Source organism: Parasteatoda tepidariorum, chromosome 7 (assembly GCF_043381705.1).
Source record: "Parasteatoda tepidariorum isolate YZ-2023 chromosome 7, CAS_Ptep_4.0, whole genome shotgun sequence".
NCBI classification, from domain to species: Eukaryota; Metazoa; Arthropoda; class Arachnida; order Araneae; family Theridiidae; genus Parasteatoda; species Parasteatoda tepidariorum.
Window position 1 is genome coordinate 65053702 of NC_092210.1, and position 23933 is coordinate 65077634.

Consider the following 23933-nt stretch of genomic DNA (forward strand, 5'->3'; position numbering starts at 1 on the left):
GAGGTAAAGATTACTATGTCACAAAAATTTTATTTTTGAGGATAGCAGATTTTAATATCTTTAACTCCATATATCATGTAAATAAATAAATTAGGTGTACTTGCAAAATGTCATAACTATTACTTGTTTCTTTTCAGCTTATTAAAGTTTTATGTATTACAAAAAATCTATTTTCTAGTCTTTCTATATTCGCATCTAATACAAATATTCTTATACATAGTAATCTGTATTTAAGGCAATTTTAAATATGTAAGTATAAAACAGTAATTTTTAAAGAATAAACTACTTAGAACCAAAACTAATTTAAGAATATGTTAATCTTATACATAAAGATCTGAATTCACTAAAGTCTAACTATTAATAAACTTATTAATTCAAATCCAATTAATAAACTTATTAATCAACAAACAAATAGTTTAGGTACATAAATATGAAAAATCTAAAAATGCACTAGACAATTTTCACCCAATATTGTTTATAAAATAATTGTAAATAAAGCAAAATAACAGTGAGCTAAAAGTTTATTTCCAGTTCTGCAGTAACTTTTTTTTTAAAAAAATTTTAATATGTTAATAGAGGACTTACATATTAAATGAAGATTTTGGAAAATTTGTATAGGAGAGCAAAATATTTAATGTTGAAAGAAATATTACTGCGCAAGCAGGAAAAAAAAAAGAGGAGAAAAAAAGAAATTTTAGAAAATTTCAGAGTAAGATTATATTTAAGATGCCACAATATTCCTGACCTGATTTCATCATACATAGAGACAGTACCCAAATTTAACAGATTTGTACCTTTTTTTACTTTTTAGTATGGTTGGTCTAAAATCAGAGCCCCAGTTAATATAAGTTTGTATTTATCAAAATGGCTCTCTTGATCAAAGCATGGGGAAAATTAAGAGTTGAGTGCCTAGAGAGCAGATACCTGAAGCATTTAAGATAAGAATAAACAAATGCTTGAAAGTCTATGGAGGACTATATTATTTATTATAGCATAAGTATATTATTTCTCATCTATTGCTAAATTTGGAAAATTTATCAAATGATAATTGAGAACTTTTATTTTATAGAAATATAAGTAATAAAATTTCAATTACATGAAACATTTGTTTCACTATTCTTTTAAAAATTTAAAGGACAAACATTTTGGCAATTTTGACAAGACATTTTAAATTTTGTTTAGCATGTTAGAATGATTTATTAAAAATGAACATTTCAAAATTAAAACTGGTAAATTATGTGAAAATATACTTAAAAATATTAAAATACATGGTTTGATGGAAATCTTTAAAATAGTAAATTATATAAAAATGACTAAATTTGAAGATATTTTGATTACTATTATCAATGAAAGTAAATTACAACTAGCAAATGAATTAAAGAAGAAAGCTTCGACAGTTTAACAGGTATCAGAGATTGTGTTTCCTTTTGAAATCAGATTGAACAAATCGACAATTGTAGTATTGATCCTGAAAATAAATTTCCGTACTTAGCGCATAGTCGAAAGTTCCATAACAACAAACACAAGTTATGTTTAAGTAAATAAGAAGTCTTAAGGCATGATAAGTCATAGAGGGATATTTTAGTTGAAATATACGCCCATGAATTGTGAAAGTAATTATTTCAGTACAAGAAATTTTTTGTGCTGTCTACATATGAATAACTAGGGTCTTATTTACTTGCACTAGAGATTCTGATTATTACAACTGAAATGTTTGTTTCAATTTTGTATCTATTGATCAAATTATGCAATAAAGAATATTAAAAGCCTGGAATGGAGGCATAACCTGTTTAATTACTATTAAAATCACAATAAATAAAACATGCCATAAATGACTATACTAAATAAATTTAAATATGAGTGGTTAAAATGTTTTTCTTTGCTTTATTTTATTAAACTATAAACAATTAGTGATAAAATATCACAGAACTATAAATGCAAAAAACTACACACAAAAAAATGAGCAACTTAGGTAATAACTGCATACAGAATGATTAACACAACATGTAACATTTACAGATTGAGAATTTACCACTAGATGAAATCTGTAATTCAGATTAATGCATTTAAATAATAAATTTTATAATCTAACCAAAAACATTGCATTTTTAATTCGAATTATGTTGTGAATTTTTGGTGAAATTCAAAATTAGCTCATGAAAGTGTGTTATAAATAAAAAATAAACTCTTAATTAATAGACCGAGTTAAAGCTGTAAAATATAACGCTAAGAAACAAAAAGGCAGTTCTTAAACTTTAGGTATTGAATGAAAGCAAATTATATACACAATTAAAAAAGGTAATAGAATCTCAATGAACTTAACATATCTATAAAGATCTGTATTGACACTCATATCTATTGATACAATAAACTATAAATTTAAAATCAACATATCTTAGAACATTTATATAACAATACACAAACAATATTTAAACATATAACATTCAGTGTATTAACTTGTGACAAAAACAAAGGATTGGGAAATGCAACTTTTTAAACTAAGACGTGATTTCATCAAAATAAACATATATCTCAGGAAAACATAAGAGTACTTTAGCTGTTTAATAAATAAACATAAATCCAAAAACGAAAGACTCATGGGAGTGAAACACAAGAGCCCAGGTCAGCTGGGGGGTGCAGCAAATTTCGTTTGGGCTGCATAGTAGGACTCTCTCTCAAATAAGGGAATTCTGGTATCTCTCCATTACGATTAGGAGAGGGATCAGGTGAATGAAGAGGTGTAGATTTTGGTGAAGGAGTAGGAATCACATGACCTTTGGCACGCAGCTGGCGCAGAATTGAGTGAACTCTGAAATGGAGGATGGTTTCGAGGGGATAACCACGATAGTTGTGCCTATGAAAAAGAAAAAAACATTAATTATCTATCACATGCTTAATATGGCTTCAATTAAATACACATGCTATTAAATCAAAATGTTTTGTATCAAAAATGTTAAAATTAATTTTCTTTAAATTTCTTAGATTTATATTTTTCATAAAGCAGTTTTGAATGAAAACAAAGTACTAGGGTTCTCCCTAAGCGTTTTTTGAAGGGCGGTCTGACTACTTGCTCTACGATTCCAATAAATGTGCCCTCTTTTTTTTTAAAAGCCACCATCCCTTAAAAACACTGCCTTTTTATTCAGATTGCATTTTCAAAAAAAATCTATTCACTGCTGCTTGAATAATAGTTACACATTGGCAAAGTTATCTGTGTAAAAAAAAAAATTATTCTGATAGCTATTACAAATATTTACTTTGTTAGAATTATTCTCAAATGATTCAATTTTTATAATTTTTTTTGAGAGGGGGGGGGGGATATTAATAACATTTTTTAAGTAATTTTAAAACAAATACCTTTTTTTTAAAAAAATTCACTTTTAAATGTTTATTTTCTCATAATTTTCAGTTTAAATTATAGAAAAAAGCTTTCTAGCTGTTTATCAATTAATCATTTTTTGTTAGTTTACTTTAAAAAAAAAGGAAGAAAGAAAAAAATTCACAAGAATTGCATTTTAGCATACCTTCATTTTTATAAACTACAATTTTTTTTCTCATGTTTTGATATTGAGAGAATTACTTTTTCAAATATACTCATAAAATAACATGAGTGGGTAATTTAAAAATTGGTGAGGATAAAATTCAGTAATTATATAAAATTACACATTTTGATAAATATTTACGATGCTAAGTGAGAGCTCTTTTTTACTCCAAGGGAAAACTCTAAAAGTACAAAGTTCACAAAATTTTACAGCTTTATTTTTAATTTCAATAATATTTTACAATAAGATAAGCTACTTTAAAACAAAATTCTCATAAAAACTGTCATTTATTGCAAAATTTTCATAAATCTGTAATATAATGCAAAAAGGACTAATGTTGGGCTTCATTTTGATTTGCACATAAGCTTGGTGCAAATCAAAATGAAGCCCAACATTTTAGCATTATAAAAGAATACCTTTATGGAATACCTTTATAGAATACCTTTATAGAAATAACCATTATACCAGGTATTGTTTTGAAATCTTTAAAAAACTAAAACAAATTCATTACAATCTGAAACAGACTTTATCAACAATCTGTTTTTATCCAATGATTAGAAAAAAATTATTTATTTCCTTGAATTTCAACAAGAATTCTGATTTAGCTTTTCTAATCTAGTTGTAAATTCTATTAGTCTCCACAATCATAATGTATAAAGTACATATTCTTAGTATGTGACTTTAGGCAAATGAAATAAATCTTTTGTGCGAAATATTTGATCATCATACAGATGTACTTCAAATTTTTCTCAAAAAATGGTTTTAATAGAAATGTTTTAAAACTTTTTATGCACATTTCCAGTATTTCAATATCTTAACAGTGGAACTTCTACTTACATCTTTTCAATGGCACAAAAATAAATAAAAACTGAAAAGAATTTAGAGGTGAACCACTGCTTAATGATGCCATTTCGTTAAATCGGATTAAATTTTAAAATGGTCCCCCAGCCTTAGCTTTGGTCAAAAAAGTTTTTTTTTTTAATAGCATACTTTTAACAAACATTTATCATAAAAATCTGTGATATGATAGCAACGGCCATTGATTGATTTTACATAATATGAATCCATTGAAAGTGCATGTGTAACAGAAACAGGACAAGATCAAAAGTGGGCAAGTAAATGGCATGTTGCCGCTGAACATAGAAATTTGAAAATGGTTTCCTTTCCTTCCAGAAATACATAAACTTATAAATACAGATTTTATGTAAATGATAAATAGGTTTAAGTTGTATTAAATTTTACTCAAAAATAATAACTACTTACATGTCAGATAAAAAAAAAATTTTTTATTTAAATCAGGGATGATGCTTTTTTAAAAAAATCCAAGTGGTTTAAATTGTGATTTTAATCATAATTTAAATTGGCTAATTAGACCCTGTCTGATAGTACTACTTTGCTAATAGCATTCTGCATTTACTCTTTCAATACCTATTCATGTTAAATAATTCCCAGTTAACAATGCTTGATATTTCTGATTTATACTGAAATAAATACAATGATGTTATCTTTTCAACATATATTAATAACTGGTACATTCATGTATTTTAATTTATAGGCATTAACAAAAGATGTTGGAGCATGTAAAAGTTTCAATCAGACATGCATTCTTTAATCCTACATGCTAAGCAGGGCATGTATAAAAATGTTGAAATTTTTTAAGCACTAGGAGATCCTGAATAACACACAACAATAATGGGTTATCATTGCGTTTAAAAAATATCTATAAATTTATGCACAAAAACATAAATTTATTAAAGAATATTATTTAGAGAAAGATAATAATAACAAAAAGAACAAACAGGTATGAAAGTTACAACAATAAATTTAGCATATTAAGCAACATACCGAGCTGGTTCCAAAAGTTCTTTAGCAGTTACACCATCTCCCTGCTTTAACTTGATCAATGCTAATTCAGTCATAGTGAAAGGTATCAAATACATATCATCTTTAACTCGCTTTTCACTGAAATATTTGCAATTGTTTAGGATCAAAAAAAAATAAAATTAAACAACCCAAAAATCTTGAATGACTTTTGAAATGAAATTATAGGTTTTACTGTATTGTTTAGCTTTATTCATTCATATATAGCAAAAAATAATCATTTCTTATATTTAAGTATTTTTATTATTCTTTCAAGGTCAAAATGCAGCAAATTCAAATTTTGTTTGAAAAAGTTCATAAAAAAGGTCAAAAATAAGATTTTAAAAAATAACATGTAATATAGTCTAATAATATATAATGTTAATCCTTCACTAAATAGTTTTTTTCTTCTTCTTTTTTGAATGATCAAATTTTCACAATCATAATACTTCTTTAGAAATTAGGAATTTTTCTCTACTTCCAAAAACTTTCTGGTTTTTAGTTAAATATATTCAGTTAAATATAAATGGTTAATTTTTGTAGAAAGATATCCAACATTCTTTTTCCTTATCTAGGAAAAAACTATTATTTGGAAAGGAAGTTAAAATTTTCTTTCAAAACAAAATTTCTTAAAACTTTATTTTAATAAGTAAATCAAAATCAACCGACAACTTTGTGATTCATAAGTTTATACTTATTATCATCATTTTTAGAGTATGAGAAAAGTTTGAAAAAGATAATAAAAAATAATGGACATTAAATATAGCTTAAAAACATTAAAAAAATATTACAAAAATAGAAATTAAATTTTCAAAGCATGGAAATTAATAAAATCTGTTTCAACAAGATATTTTTAAACAAACATTGCAACAAACATTTTTATACTTTTATCAACATTAATTTTACTAATATAAATCTTTATAATAAGAAGCTGAGAGAAATCTGTGCACAATTCTTATTAAATACTCCAATTGTGGAAAACACTGATTAAAATTTATAATAAAGTTATTATCAACTAATTTATTTATGTAATTAATCTCAAATTTAAAACTGCCAGTAATTACACAGGTGTCAAAATCTAATGAAACATGACAGTAATTACATAGCTATCAGAATCTAATAAAACAAATGGGATTTATAAATTAGTTACATCAATAATAAATTAGCTATTAATAATTTTAAAATAAATTTTATTCAAGGTATTTTATTTTAATATACACATTAAATTTTTTTAAAAAAAAAACTGGTTTTCATTATTGCAATAATTGTAATTTAATTGAGACAGTTTTCAGTCAAGATCAGTAGACTACTGATGGACTCTGGTCAACTGATGGAACTATATTTTAGAGTGAATATTTTAAAAGATACATGGTTGAACCGATCCTAGATTTCTCTTGTAATTAAATTCTCTTGTAATAGATGAGAAATTGATCAAATTGTATTAAAGTTTTTAAACTTTTGCAACATAATCTACAGATTTAGCTTTTAGCCAAGTTACAGAAATAAACACCTGTACATTGTTTCTAGATTATACTAATTGAAGTGTGTTGGTGCTTTTATTTTTATTCGTTAATTTGCAAATCATACTCTAGTTTTCAGTGGTAAATTACGTGCATCTTAACTAAGGACTATAATACTTAAGTAGTTTTATAAAGTATTTTAATCCGAATTTTTATTTAACCCAACACTCAATATAAGGACTCATGCTGACTTAAACAGAAGACTTAAATTATACTATAGTGAGGTAATATATATAAAATAAAGGTTCTAAAAATTCAATTGTAAATAATTCCTTTCAGGTAGATAAATTTCTTTCTGTAATTTTAAAACTAGGTAAAATACTTCTCTATAAATACTTCATTTAGGAAAGAAAACATTTAATTTCAAATGCTATTATGGAAAGTTTCATAGTACCAGGTGTGCCAAAAATAACCTATGATTTGAAAAATAAGTAAAAGAAAGAACGATGGATATTTAAATATACAATTTACAGTGTTTTGTTTAAGAAACCAAAAATTTTTTCTTGTTAAATTTCAAAAGTAGATACTAAGATTGTCAGCAGATGGAATTGATGACTACTAACACCATTGTTCCAACTGAAACAGTATTTGCAAGAGTGTCATGTCTAAATTAATGCCCTTAAACTTGGTCAGGCTTTGCTGCATATGGTAGTTATTTAGAAAAAATTTCTTTCTGTTGTCTTTTAATATTATCAGAACTTTTGTTCAATTATGTGTAACTAAATTTGAAACTAAAAAATTACCTAGTTTCTTAAGAACAATAGCAAAGCATGTAATTCTATCACCTTCATTTTTTCTTTAGTTGATATTTCAAATTCTAGGTTATTTTTCGGACAGTTAGTATAATGGGCAATAAAATAACATTGCATGCATCAAATAGCAAATGGGACTTTCATATCTTACATTTTAATGAAGAAGTCTATGAAATAGGGAACCCTACTAAAAAGAATGTAAGCTACTTATAAAAACACAAATGAAATAAGATGAGTAGTTCTATGATATTGCATGTGAAAATAACAAATACTCACAATAGCAATAAAGCTAATTATCAATAATTACTTCATTCAAATTATTTAAAAATAAAGTCGTTTAAAATCGTACCAAGCAATGACTTCACGGAAACAATCTTCAGCTTGATTGATGCGTCCCAAATTAGTATAACATACACCTCTGAGTAGCAATATTAAACAGTAATCATCAAGTGGTGCATCCGCTATATCTAGATAAATATAATTACAAAAAAATAGAGATAATAAGTAGAAACACACAAAATTCACTAAATTAGTTAAGTTAAACATTTTAAAAAGCGCATTGTCATTAATTTTGAAACTTCACAAGAAACTTGATTTATGAGTATTTTACAAGATGAAGTTTGAAATAAATTTTATCTAATTAAATGACCAATACTTTGCAATACAACTAAAACTGATTTTGCCAGCTAAGTGTTAAACAATGATTCCTGCTGCAACAAGTTTTTAACTGTGATAAAACTAATGCTTTTTTTAATATATATATATAGAGAGAGAGAGTTTTGAATTAATTATTTTAACCAAACTAGCCTTCTGCATTTGAATTATTTCTTAGGGAAATTTCACTTAGATATTCAACGTTCTTGATTTTAAGTTTAAAAACTATTTTCAATCACAATCATACTGAGTTATGAGAGTGAATGCAAAATATATGCCTAGTGTGGCCAAATGGCAGATGCACAAAAATTAAGTGACAGTACAATAGACCAACTTTGAAAATTAAAAAGAATAAAACAATCTCAATACTTAAAAAATTAATAAAAATAAGAATCAAAGAGGAAAAATGTTTTAGGAAATTAAAAAGAATGCAGGAAGAAAGTTTTCAAGGAGTAAGAACTTTAAAAAAAAATGAGCCCTACACCAGACTCCAAAGTATGTCAATTAGTACTTAATAACAATACTCTGTTTTTCACTGATGAACCAAAGCATCAAACTCAGACATGATAATTGTTAGTGTATTTTTTTTTTATTTATAGGACAGAGATATGATTCCTGAAAAAAGAAATTATCTGAATTTTTTTCAATGTTTTTTTTCTTTAGTGCTTATTTTTTTTTCTTTTTTGTACATTAAAAATAAAGAAAAGACACTCATTTTTACAGACAAAAAAAACATTTAAAAAAAAAAAAAAAAAAAAAAAAAAAAAGATTTTAAAGTTTGTAAAATCTACAGCAATAACTGAAAAAATATTGATGATAAGACCACAAGTATTTGCTACAAAATCGAACAAATCGAGCACGTCAAAAAGAAGTTAATCAAATGCATGTTTCAAGATTCACATGTTGTAATTAATAATACTGTATTTAAAATATTGAGATTTTAAAAATATTCAAAATTTAACAGTGACAACTGCTGAAAAATTAATAGAAAAACAATAGAATTATTGCATCAGATTATGAATATTCAGTTGCACTATTTGAATTTTCTGTATCATAGTAATATCTGTATTTTAAGAAATCATGTGAAAATCAACACCAATAACTGCAAAAAAAATTTAAATCAAGCCTGTGAAAAAGCAATTACACAAATAAATATGTGATTAGAATTTCTAGTTTGTATGAAAATATCACGATTTAAAAAACAATGCGGATATCAAGTAGCAAAAACTGTGGAAAAATCAATCGAAAAAAAACAGTAGTATCGTCGTAAAACAAACGATAATAATAAATACACAAATTGAATTTTGAGTGTCGTAATAACATTGGAATTTTAAAAACCATGAGAAAATCAGTTGAAGTAAGTGCAAAAGAAAAGATAAAAGATCGAGATTCGGAATTACAATGATATCCTAAACTACTAAACTCAGTGGAGCGACAGCCCATAGAGGGCTAAGGCCTACTGTGCCCATCTCAGTTTTCTTGACTTTGGGCTCTGGGGTGCATTAGCAGATGTTTCGGTCAGGTGGTCAGCCGAAAGCGGAACCCCCAGTGTTTAGTTCCCAAGCATGCTTGGTACTCATTTATCGACCCACTGAGGAGAGTCAAACTTGGAGGCTGAGTCAACCTTGCCCGGCCTCAGTATTGAACCAGGGACCTGTGCAACACAGCGTGAAGCGCTACCACTCAGTCACTGGCCGTCTTACAATGATATCCAGTGTGTTGAAATCTCCATGTACAGTTATCATATAAAAAATTCAATCTAATTGTAGTCAAATAAAAATCGGGAACTAATATATAATATTGATTAAATAATTCTTTTATAACAAATCGGAGTTTATTACTCATTTGAAATTAAAGTTTAGAAAGAATGAAAAAAAAAACACCATTTTTTTCCAGGGAATGATAATTTAAATGTTAACCATTTCAGAATTACTTTTAAGATCATCAACTTAATTACTTTTCTATTCATCTCTGTGTTTCATTAATTTTAACCGAAGTTATTACAGATACAAAGTTTTATAATAGTTAGTTATTACAGATATATAGCAAACAAAGTTTTTCTCAAACATATCTGCTTAAAAAAAAGTTGTTTTGGCACTGATTAAGTACTCAAAGATAAAAAAAAAAAGAGGGTGCTTGTAAAGGCGGTATAAATTTCGTGTTAACGAGAGTTTGTGTAAGGGGCGAAATGTAAATTTTTGAATAGCAAAATTCTGAGAAACTTTTTTTGAAATACAAATGATTAATTTGCGAAAGTCCGTGAATTATCAATCTTGAGATTCGCAGAATTCTGCAAATTAGCAGAAGAATCACATGCTTGATAAGAATAAAAATTCCCAATAATCAACTTTAAAATGAATTTTAAAAATCTAATTAAATAAGTCGAATATATTAAAAAAAGAATAATAAATAAATAAAAAGGATTCTACATATACATTATCACCCCTTACTATTTACATTCAAAATTGCAATGAATTTTTCTTTAAGAAAAAAAACATACCTTTGGCATCTCCAAGACTAGAAAATATATTATTGATTTTACAAAGAATATTTTCAGTGAGTTCACGAGATTTTGCTATCATTGGAAAACTATTCCAAATATACACCAATTCCTAAAAGAAATAAGTACAATATATAGCTTTAATGAAATATTACAAGTTACAAAATTATAATGTTAAGTTTTATAGTGTAATGAATAAAACAGTTTAACACATTTAATCAGCAAATAAATATATATATATATATATAACAATTGCATTCTATATACAGTGGAAAGTCTCGTATCCGGAATCGGTGGGACTTTTGGAAGTCTGGATATTAGATTTTTCCGTATAATAGACCTCCAAGGTAAACAAAGCTTAAAACGATCTGAATCTAAGAAGCAAAAAATAAATAAACATTTTTTTTCGGTCAATAATGTTTTAGTATTAAAATGATATCTAATCAATCAAAAACAAAATATTAGAAAAAAATAATTATTGCTTAAAATATAGAAAAGAAACAAAAATTGACAGTTATGAAAATATTAATTGCTCTCTCCACCATTTTGAACTAGAAGGATTCAAGCAAGAAGGGGAAATTCCTGTCATTCATTAAGGTGGGTAGGTGGAGATGAAAATTCATTTCCTCCTTATTTGTCATTCAAGTTGAGGGCGGGGCAATAACAATTTATTTTCTCTCCCATCATTGGCTATCAATCAAGCATAAAGGCGCGGCGTGCTGATTGGGTTCTCTTTATTTTTTCTTGTGTGACTGAAAGTGACTCTCCCTCCACTTTAACTTTCACTCTAATAAAACGGTTCCAGGGTATGCCTCTTTTACTAGCCAGCTGCATTGGAAAGAAGGAAGGGGGGACTCAGTTGTGCTTTTTTGAAAACAAATCTCCCTCCTTTCCTGCATTCCTGAGTAGCTCTTTCCTGCATTCCTGACCGTTGAGTGACCTGATGGTCACTCAACGGTATTGTGAGGTCTTCTCTTCCCCTTTCTGTTGATTTATGGGTTCAATGCATGAATCACTAGAAGCTAGAGAAGAAAAAAACATGTCCAAAGACTTTTTTTTTAAAAAAGAGAGGGGACGATAAGAGATGTTTGTTTATTTTGATTGTTAAAAAGACCCTTCGGGAAAAAGGACGTCCAGATATGGGACGTTACACTGTATATATATATATATATAACAATTGCATTCCATATATATATATATATATATATATATATAACAATTGCATTCTATATATATATATAACAATTAAATTTAGAAATATTTTCATAATATTCTCTGTTATCTTGTTTTCTCATTTAATACTAAAATAATACTAACCAATTAAAACCAAATAAGTCATTAAACTTACCAATGCTGGAACAATCAGTCGACCTTTCTGGGACACAAACTTGACAGATTTTCGTACTACATACTTTTCTAAAGGTATTGACTTACCAGCTAATCGTTGTTTTAAGCTTGGAACTTTCCTATAAAACAGCGCATAAAATAAACTGCTTAATATTTATAAAATTCCAGAGTAATAATTATAAATGCTATGTTGCCGAACAAAAGAGCTAAAAATCCAAAATGAGAGAAAATTATATTATTTTAAAAATTTATAATCATAAAAAGTTTTCGGCAATGTTATTTAAATATAGTCTTGTTTAATGACCAAGACCTTTAATCAAAATTATGAATAACCTAACGTAGAATGGAAATTAACAAAGTAATTAACATGAGCACTAATTTTTGTAACTGCCTGAATAATTGCTTCATAATATATGTCCCAGTTCTTAAACAATAGCCCTAACCAACTTAAATAATAGTGTTTCTAAACTTTACTATCACTTATAGATTATTGATAACCACATATTTAATGAGGAACTATTAAGGGTATGACGAAATAAACAACATTGCAACAAGTACATAAAATATACACAATAGTAGTAATTTCCTCAAGCTTGTTTTATTTATAATGCAGCTATAAAGGTATAATTGGAATGCATGTCAACCTGGTAATTTATGAACATGAACATAAAAAACAAATAGAAAAGAATTGAATTTTAAAAAATATTTTAATGATTTTTTCAGTTTAAATTATTACCATGCAGTAAGTGATTATTTAAAATTTTAAAAAGCAATATTTGGGAACAAAAATTGTTTTTTAAATAAAATAAAAAAAGACCATCAGAATCATGCTCCTCTAAATTACTTATGTCATTAAGAGTGTCCTAAGAACCTGTTTGTATAATTAGAAAACATTTTTAGTTAATTTATTTTTTAATTCTTTAAAAAAAAACAAAGATTAAGCAGTTTTGAAGAAATTCAAAAATATTATTTATTTATCAACTAAAGATATCTAAAAAACTATATAAGATGCAAGAATTTTAAATAGATTACATTTACAGATAAAAGCAAATGAGAAAAAAAGGCAAGCATTTCTATAATCATTAATAAAATAAATCTTACTCCATCAGTTCTGAAATAGTGCCTTGTAATTCTGTATTTCCTTCTTCTACCATCATAAAGAGAATTGAGGCATGAACATAAGTATAAACTGCCGGAGACCACTTACACTCTAATCTCAATATATCAGAGCATTTTGCTGCTTCTTTCCAATCACATTTAAAGCTGATCAAAATATAATAAAGTTCAACATCACATAAACAATGTATGTTCAAAATTATAAAAGCAAGAAGGTAATTAATTCTGAATATTACCAGTGGCACCACAACAATTCCCAATAACAAAGATAATGAAATTGTTTCCACTCTTGCTGAACATTAATGGACAGTTGATATGTGTCAATGGCCTAGATACACAAAATGTAATTTTTAGTACAACATGATAAATACTATCAATTTTACATGATTTATCATCTATAATTATGCAAATAATAATAAGTATAATTAATAAAATAAAACTTAACTTCTAAAAGCAATGAATAAAAATATTAATAAAAATGATATAATGAAAAAATAATCATTAAAATGCATATTATTAAAAGTAACAACTAAAAGGAGAGTTATTTTAATAGGAAATAATTATTTTTCACATCAGTAATTAAGAGTTGGTAGAATATAAAAGAAAAACTCAATATAACAGCAAAGCTGTCACGTATGTTTTTACTTGTCTTCAACTTTGAGATAAAAGACTATAATTTAAAACTTTGTTTTTTCATATTCCCAATTTTAGGCAAGTAGTATAAATAGCTGAGAGTAAAAATATAATTATTGTCATAATCATTTGCTTGGGATTTTTTCTTAGTTCATGTTACCCTTTAAAATTTAGTGCCATTAAGAATTCTAAATTATATAGATTTAATGTTGCAGTATCAATTTATGTAAAGTAACATGATACAAAATTGCTCAAATTTGGAAGAATGGGTTACATATTTAATATTTTAGATGGGGTCAAAAGATCAGTAAATAACAATGAAAAATAACAGCAAGTCCACATACATTTATCTCAGGCATAAGAGTAGAAAACGAAGAAAAAATCTGAAATGTCCTATTAACTAAAATCATAAAAAAATAAATAACGAAGTGTGTGTAATAATTTGCGCAAAAGAAAACATTTAAATTATTTGCATACTTATTTAAAGTCTCTATACTTTGTACTTAGACAGTCAAACAAACTGTTAAGCCTCAAATATATAATATGAATGAAGAGATTAAAATAATAACAGTAATAAAGAGTAAAATCGAAAATCACAAAATAGATGACATAGAGTCATTTAGCTATTTAGGTTCTATTGTAGATAAAAAAAGGTGGAAGTAGCGAAGATATGAGACAGAGAATAATCAAAGCAAGAACATACATGTTTTAAGGGATTACATAAATTTTAGAGAGAGTCAAATATTGAAATAAAGACAAAAATAGTTGTTTACAAAGCTATTGTTAGAGTAGAACTATTATATGGCGCAGAAACCTAGATACAGACTAAGATCGAAATACAAAAATTAGAAACCTTTCAAAACAAATGTTTAAGATTCATTTTTAAAATTTTCTGGCCTTACAAAGTATCAAGTCAAAATCTGTTAAAGAAAGCTAAAATAAAAACAATAGAAGATGAAATTAAAAAACAAAGATGGAGCTGGCTCGGACATATCCTTAGAATGCCCAAAGAAAAAATTACATCTGTTGCGCTTACATGGGCCCCTGATGGTAAAAGAACAAGAGGAAGAATCAGACTTACCATCCAGCGCATGTTTTGGGGCAAATTAAAAGAATGTAGAATATCTGGCTGAAGGAAGCAAGATCTATTGCTAGAGACAGGAGGCGTTGGAGGGAAATGCTAGAGGCCTTAAGTGCCCAAAGGCACGTAGAGGATAAGTAAGCAAGTAATAAAGTCGAAGATTTCACCAAAAATCTAAAATATCTAATGCATGTGTTCTATGGTGAATAGGCAATTTTATTTGTGACATATGCATGAATGCAATTATTTAACACCTTAAGTTTAAGAGATTTAAAGTAAAATATTCTGAAATGAATGTAAATAAGACAATATCCATTATACATAACTATACATAATACATTAAGAAATTACAATAAATCCACAGATCATTTAAAATGTAATTTAAATCATAAATTAATTGATAAATATATAAATGATTCACCTCATTAATTTGTCCTTTCAGCATTTTTATTCGCCCAGATAAGAAAATGAACAAAGCTGCCTAAAAAAAACAACAAATTCTTAATATAAATTATAATTGTTTTTCAGCAAAAAAATCTGGTTTTATTTGAAATTATAATTACACAACAACATATTTTATTATACCTTAAAAACAAATGTAAAATTTTTAAATTCCTTCACAAATGTTATAATAATTAAATGCACTAGGAAAAAAATTTTGTTTCACAAAAATATGCACACTTTACATGAAAAATAAAATATTTATGTAAAAAAAAAACATGTAAAACCAATAGTTTTAAACATCACATGAATCACTGATCTGAACATAATATAAGTATTTGTAGATTACAAAAAAAAAGAAACATATTTTATAATGATTGATCAGTGATTTTAATAAACTTATGATTGATGAACCCTGATCCTTCAAAAACTTTTGATTTTCCAAAAACTTGTAATTATAATTTTAATATTATTCAAAGAATTTTGTCTTAAAAAATTAAGTAGCTTTGTATTTTGCACCAATTATCTCATATAATCAGAATTTCACTTAGTTTCAAAAATCAGAAAAAATAATAATTCAAAATTTAGAGTTAAAAATGTAAAACAGAAATATTCAAAAGTATTAAAAAAGCAATTATATTTGAAAGTTTGATAAAAACTCACTTCTGGGTATCTGAAGAGCATTTCTTGTACTATTCTCTCTGATGTTTCTATGTCGCCATCTCCACAGCCTGGAATAAATATCAATATTGAATTTTATAACTTCAAAATACATTGAATAAATTTTGTTCTAAAACAAAATCTGAAAATATAAAGTTGAATTCCATGTCAACTGAAACCAGTAGTGAATTTTTAAAGTTTAAGCAATACCCTTGTATTTGGTATCATTTTAAAGGAGTATCAATAATAATTCAAAAGTTATTATTTGGAGTTATACATGATTACAGTAAAATTTATCATAAATAGAGAGCATTCATGATTTTGACTTATTCTACCAAAAAACTGTCTATTTTAAAGAATAAGTTATCAAAAATATTATGACTTTACATATAGATATCTTTATATTGTAAAATAAATTGTTCCTGAGTCTAATTATGCAGTGATTACCGTCAAAAAATTTTTATTTCTTTCTTATTTTTTAAGTCAAAAATTATCTCAAATATATATTTGTCCCCTCTGTTACAATTATTCTTTTAAGTTTATTTTATTCATTACATAAAAAACTTTTTAACTTAATATTTGGTTTTTACAATAAAGTCTATCAGTACAATCATATTATGTTATATTTTTGAGAAAAAAAATTAAAAAGGTGAAGACCACACAATCATAATTTCATCATATCCATCATCATAATCATACTCTAATCAAAATTTCTAAAAAGATATTCAGATACAGGTACAAAACATGAACTTACCAAACATATATGTGACCAAAGTATGGAATGTTACCAAAATAAGAGCACAGAGTGGTGACCTTAAACTTTCTTTCATGGCATAACCTTCATCAAGTTCTTTCAAGCCCAATTGCTAAATAAAAGTAAAATAATTAGACTATGAATAATTAATTTCATTAGAAAATGAATCAGTGTAATTTTAAAATTTAAATCAATTTTAATAAAACATTTATTAAATTTGAACCCAGTGTCATTTATAATAAAAGTTTTTTTAAAAAATAAACTTACACGGTTTCCAGAGAATCCGATAAATTCCAGAAGTTTCAAGACTTTTGAAGGAAGTTGAGAAATCATCTAAGCAAAGGTTAATAACATGCCTTTTAGTAAAATTAAAAAGTATGTTAGTTTTACAAAAAAATGCTATCCTAACAATATCAATTTCTTTCATCGAAATATTTTTAAAATAATATAATTGCTTTTATAAACAAAATACATTACCATTTTAAATTGATTTCTAATTTGCTGGATGAATTTATTTTTAGTAAAAGATGTAATACTTTTCATACATTTTTAAAATTTCTCTTTTCAAAAATGAAAGATAAATATTTCTCACAACTTTCAAAAATTAATAAAAAGTAAAAAGAAAAATGATTATACAAATAGCTGAAAACATTGAACAGACTGGTTTTAAACACTAAACATTAAAATAAATTTACATATGAAGGGTTTAGGGTTATATCATAAGCCACATATTCAAAATGTTGAAGAAAACTTCTTAAAAAATTCAAAGTAGGTACTAAAATGTTTCAGCATACAGTGCTATTTTTTATTGACAAAATATTAACCTTGTAAATTACTTATCTAAAAATTATACTAAAGAACAGTTTGATGTTATGTCACTTTTGGAAAAAAATGTGGCTTGTTTCTCACAATACTTCCCCAAACTCTACTTACAACTTACTTAATAATTTGCTTTTTAAAAAGAATATCAAATAATGCATGATACAAATAAAATATTGTGAGTTCATGTTTTCAAAAAGTTGTGAAAAGAACATTAAAAGAAAAAAATACTAAAATAGTTTTCATAATCATACCAAATTAAAAGTACCAACACCCATTCGAACACCACTTTCAAAATGTTTCTTTCTCAGCTCATTACTCCATTTTCTAGTCTCTAATATGTGCATACATTCCCTAGAAAGTTGAAGAGAAAGTTCAATTTATTAAATAGACAATTTGTGAATGAGTAAAAATAACAATGTGGCAAATTAAGTTTTATTTTAAAGAAAACCTATGTAGTTTTTCTTTGGACTATAATGATAACAATAAAAAGTGAATTTTCAATAAGCATTCAAGATTACTGTATAATTATTGCAGAAGAGCACATTAATTTCCTAGCTTTTTTTTTCTAAATTTATATTTTCAAATGCTTATTCAACTATGAAAAAAAAGTAACTATAAAAGAAAAAGGTGGAATAGAAAACTATATTTAAAGTACTTTTAAGCAATTTATAAGTTTTAAAATATATATTAACTAAAAATGAATTTCTAAATTTAAAAAAAAAAATCATTTAAATAGACTTACTTGTAAGAATGATAACAGGTTCGTATTCTTAAACTGCCTCGTACAAAATTGACAAGGCTTTGATCTTCAACAAATGTTAAAACTGCAGTCAAAAGTAAGCATTCAGCATAACACAACTCTGCATGAACTTCTTCTGCTCATTGAAAGGGAATAAAATCTTTTGTTTTAAAATTTCATTTATAAAAATAATACTTATAGCAAATAATAGTATAAAAGCGCTTAAATAATAAAATTTCTAAAAAATAAAAATTGAACATATAAAATTCACAATACAAAAACATTTATTAAAATAAAAACATAAATTTTACAAGTACACATTTTGTACAAAAGAATTAACCTATAAAATTATAGCAAATTGAAAATCAATTGTAATATTAAACATTTATTTAAATTAACATTAAATTTATTAATTTGATTTTATTTAAATTCAACTTCAGAGTTCAACAACATCAATGTTCAACTCCATAGTCTTGAAATTTTGAACCCAATCCGGAAGACAAAGGAGCTCCTGGATCAAGTACTGGGAGAAATTTTAACATTTGTGATGAAACTAACCGGCATTTGCATTACATGGAGAGGGAAACCATGAAATCCTCATATGATTAGCTTGATGGCAAGAAACTCTAACCCATGATGTGTCTACCACTGAGGATATTTTTCGTCAGCATAATGGTCGGTACAAGCCTGGTGCGGAATTCGTGTAGTAAAAATATATATTTATATAGAATTCTTACAGAAATAATAATTCTAATAAATCTGTATAGAAAATATAGTAAAAAGTATGAGTGTAAGAAGATTATGATTTATTATCGACCCTTATTGATTCTTATTATAAATTATATCCCGTACATAATTGCATACACTATTAAGAGTTAATTTTGGCAAAACCTTTAACCAAACATGGCGAAATTTTGTCACACTCTGTCAAAGTTCCCAATGTAAAAGCAAATGTGCTTTCTCAGTGAGATTTTCAAACAGATATTTAACAGAATTCAAATTTAGTTTAAAATCCAAAGTAATTTAAAAATTAACCACAATAGTTAATAAAGCAAATACTGACCCTCTGTATATAAATTATAGTCAGGTCGACGCAGCATCTTAGACATGGTATGCTTCTTCCTTTTCCTTTGGCAAACATCCACAGCCTGTCTTAGTGCTTCAGCTGCTTTTTCAATTTCTTTCTATAAAACAATTTCTCGAGAATCAAGTATATTGATATAAAATTCAATTTCTACAGTAATGAGTTTAACAATTATCTCAACTATTAATTAATAAATATTATACATACACTTTCCATAGTAAGAAGAGCTTGCATGAAAAGCATCGTGCCTTTTCCCAAAGCATGGTAAGTACTGATATGAGACCTATATGTTTTTTTAAAAATATATATATAGATAAACAGATAGATATTGTATATATTTCTTTAACTACTCCATGCATATGCTATGAAGAATAACAAAACAATTTTATAAGCATTTTTCTCATCTAATATAAAGTGAAACTTTTATTGTAAGCCCTAATTTAACAAGATTCCCAGATTTAACAAGAACAATTGGTAGTTTAATGTTAAAAAGCTCATAGAAAACTTTGTCATTAAAAGCATTACTTGGATTTAAGTAAGGTCTATCACAATCTTTTAAAAAAATTTGTTGAAGTAAAAAAAAAAAAAAAATAGAGTAAAATATTATTATGCCTTTAAGTAAAGAGAGATGAAAACTATAAATATTTTACGTAGAATAAGAATATAAAATGTGACTGATGATGCATAAAAAAAGACGCAGTGAAATATATTTTACTTTGAAATTCTCATTCTTCTACAGGCAGTAATAGGATTATTGTTGTAAAAAAATTATTTTAAACAAAAACTATCAATTAGCAGGAAACATTGAAAATACACATGAATTGTTTAAATAAAAAGTGAAAAACAGAGAAAAAACTCTAGTGACTGTTTTTGCAATTTTGATGTGACTGATGTTATAAATGTTAACTACATTAAAATTCTAATAACCTTTTATTAACTAAAAAACACTTAAAGACTACAATTCTTGATTTTATATCTAAAATAATTAAAAAAAAACTAAAAAAATTGATGTAGGAATGCTATTAAATGTTTATTTATCCATTTACTTATTTTTTGTTAAGTTTCCCTAATATGTATGTATCTTAGGACAAAAAAGCTATGAAAGTGGAATAACATTTTATGAACCAATATAATTATTAAAATAAGTCACAATTTGTTGAAACCTTTAATAACTTAATTTTTTTAAAAACAAACTAACACAATTTATTTTTACATTTTTAAAAATGCAAGAAGTTTATCTTTAAAACAATTTATTAACTTTAATTGTCAACCATATACTAAAAATAACTACCAAATTATTCAGTATATCCCAATTTAATAAGTGCAAAATATTTCAAGAAAAAATGTGGGTTAAACTTATTACTTACCATGACATAAGACTATCAAGAGCTGCAGCAAACTTATTTTGAAAAAAGAGATCCAAAGATAGTTTTGCTTCTTTAATAGATTCATCTAAAGAAGGCAATCCATCACTGAAATTAATTTAACAGAAAACAGTGAATAACTAAACGAGATAATAAAAAGTTAAGAAATTTATATATTGTTATAGTTATATATTGAATAAAAGTTCTTGATTTAAGATACAACAACACCTCTTAAACTAAGTGTATGATGCATTTTAAAGGGCATGAGTAGAAAGTATTTATTCAAAAAGATTAGAAGTTCTTTGGAGTGCGATTTTTTTTTTTCCTTCTTTAATCTAACTTTCTCTCTATTCCATTATTACATGTTATTATTTTTACAATATATTTCTATAAATAAGAAAAAACAAATAGTTGCCAGTACAAATAAAAATGTCAAATTTTTATAACTTGAATGTTACTAATAAGAATTTAATGAGCTATTTTTTGGTACTATATAAATTAATATTTCTTTGTTCACAATTTATATAACTTATAAGAGATATATATATACAATGGTTTGATTTTATCACAAAAATATATATATACAATGGTTTGATTTTATCATTTTGCAACAAGTAAGAGAATCAGTAGTTTCTTAATGTAAATAAATAAAAATATATATTCAAAAAATGTAAATATACTAACATGTGTAATCCATCTAAGGCATCTTCATAGGCCTAAAAAATAAATCAAGGAAAATTAATATAGTTATGACAACAAAAAAATTTATAGTAAATCTTACATGAAATGTTTAAGACTGTGTATTTCTTCCAACATATGTTTGCATTTTGGACAAACAAAGTCAAGTTAAATTTTAGAAGAACTAGAAGATTCAGATCAAAAATATAAAAAACAGAAAATATTAATATTAATCAATGCAATCTTGAATAATAAACTTGATCAATGCAGTTGTGGTGTCAGCTGACGTCACTTTCTGGTATCACTGATGAATCCACGATGACAGTCTTTAATTGCAAAACAGCAATGCTGCCGTCTCGATCCAGACGGATTATACAAAGATTTTACTTATTCATGTTTGCTGCTACTCTTCTGTTTATCTTTTGCTAGCATGTTATTTTATAATACTTATGTTTTATCGTTGGATTATTAAATATAGTTTTAAGTCATCGCGATTCTTTCATGGGTGTACCTTATCATGCACACAACATAATAAATGCAATCAAGAAACTAGATAAATGCAATCTATTGAGTGAAATCTAAAATATTGATTATCTGATTAAAGATAAAAAGAAAAAAAAATACAATGTTAGTCTACAAACAAAGAAAAACCATTGACTTCAACATATATCTAGTTTAAGAAAAAAAAAATCTTTTTAATGCCTATACATAACAGCTCTACAATTTTTAGAATCAGTAAAACTAAAAAAAAAAAAAAAAGTACTAAAAAATAATAATTGTTCAAAATTAAAAAATGAAATAATAATTATTGTTAATTATCTATTTTAACAAAAATGACAACAGAAAAAAAAAAGTAGAATTACATAAATGAGTCTACAAAATAATAAAAAAGGTAAATTTTTACTGATATCTTCCCCTCCCCCCCTCAAAAAAAGTTGAGACATCCTGTGTGAGAAAGTCTTTTTGCTCAATGGTGCTTTTAAAATTCTTGTATTGAAAGTTGGTAAGTGATAAAGCTCCAGATAAAGTAAGAGTATTAAGATAATTTCAAATAATTTTTTATTCAAACCACTATTTATTGAACATTACTTAATACAAAAAACTCTTTTTCCTCAGCATTTCCTTGAAAAAGCAAGAAAAGGCTGGTAGAAGTGACATTCACAAAACAAAGCAAACTGAACAATTGGTTGATGGAAAGAATAGTTTTTGAAGATTTGTCATTGGTTTTGCGTTGCGGTGAATTTTTATAGACAGAATTATTTATTCCATAATTTGCAGAATTTTTAGTCTTAGAATTGCACAAAATAAAAAAAAAAAGATAGAAGCAGTCACAGAGATTTATGCAAATTTACTAAATGACGCTTTTAAAACATCTATATTCAATATGAAATATTACAAAGCACAACAAAATGGCATTAAAATCTTAATTACAACGGATTTATCCACTTTAATTTTCAAATAATTACTCATATATACAGCTTTAAATGTGCTGAGTAAAACATGACCAAAATGCAAAATGTGACCTGCCTATGACCAAAGTGTTTGTGTTCACCTAATTCCCAATAAATTCTGAGTAAAACCGTTCATGAACTATTCATATTGTAACAAACAAAAAATAAACTATAAAAGTTTCCACTGAGCGAGCAGGTCCCGCAATATTCTTACAACACAACCTTGCCCAAATATACAATCTAATTTTTACATTATAAAATGTTAAAATTCGCAATTAATAATAAAAGCCAAATACAACAACAAGGATAATTCTGGTTCAATTTCAGGAACAGCTAGTAGTAGTATAAATCATTCACAAATTTATGTTTACCTCCTCTTCGCTTTCACTCCCAGCCATAATAAATAGAAATATAATAATTTTAAGTTTACATTATATAAAACTTTCTTCAGGCACCTTGATACCAAAACAAAATTTTACTTCACATTTCGAAGAAATACAGAAGCAGAATAAATATTACCCGGTTAAAGTTTCATAACAAATACCAAAGCGAAATTTAATGATTAGGCTGATTCTAGCTCGAGCAGCACAATCGGTCCTTTTCACGTGACGTCACAACTAAGAAATGTTGAAGTTAAGGCTCCTAGTTGAAGCAATGAATTCTTATTTACTGTGATCGTGAATAAATACATCCCATAAATTAAAAAACATTGTAAATCAAATTTTTTTTAATAGTTTTAAATCTCTATAAAATCTCTCTATAATCTCTTTACAAAATCCTCTATTAAATCTCTATAAATCTCTAAAAAAAGAATTTTTATAATTTCTTTGACTACTCACTTAATGACACTTCATATGATTTTAAATGCACCATGGTCGAAAGACAGTTTTATTTTAGCGATATCTTCGGATGAAAATTATCTTTACAAAATATGA

At 26.1% G+C, this 23933-nt stretch overlaps 1 protein-coding gene across 1 annotated transcript; it reads right to left on the reverse strand.

Moving 5' to 3' along the window:
* Positions 1 to 795: 795 nt before the first annotated feature.
* LOC107455100 (tetratricopeptide repeat protein 39B) lies at positions 796 to 23526 on the reverse strand. Its single transcript, XM_016072542.3, has 18 exons — positions 23370 to 23526; positions 21554 to 21585; positions 20873 to 20977; positions 19713 to 19788; positions 19485 to 19605; positions 18425 to 18557; positions 17934 to 18033; positions 17128 to 17193; positions 16861 to 16972; positions 16110 to 16177; positions 15427 to 15486; positions 13528 to 13619; positions 13277 to 13438; positions 12177 to 12294; positions 10829 to 10940; positions 8024 to 8141; positions 5388 to 5504; positions 796 to 2854 (listed from the first exon to the last, which is right to left on the reverse strand). Exons 1-18 carry the CDS (start codon positions 23394 to 23396, stop codon positions 2596 to 2598), a joined length of 1878 nt encoding a protein of 625 aa, XP_015928028.1. The 5' UTR covers positions 23397 to 23526; the 3' UTR covers positions 796 to 2595.
* Between the last annotated feature and the right edge of the window lie 407 nt (positions 23527 to 23933).

Excerpts from the sequence above, each read along its gene's own strand:
- LOC107455100 (XM_016072542.3), bottom strand. The coding sequence starts at position 23,396 with ATGGCTGGGAGTGAAAGCGAAGAGGAG. Across the intron at positions 19,789-20,872 it reads CTTGATAGTCTTATGTCATG|GTCTCATATCAGTACTTACC; the intron begins GTAAGTAATAAG and ends AAAAACATATAG. Across the intron at positions 16,178-16,860 it reads TTTGGTCACATATATGTTTG|GCTGTGGAGATGGCGACATA; the intron begins GTAAGTTCATGT and ends TATTTATTCCAG.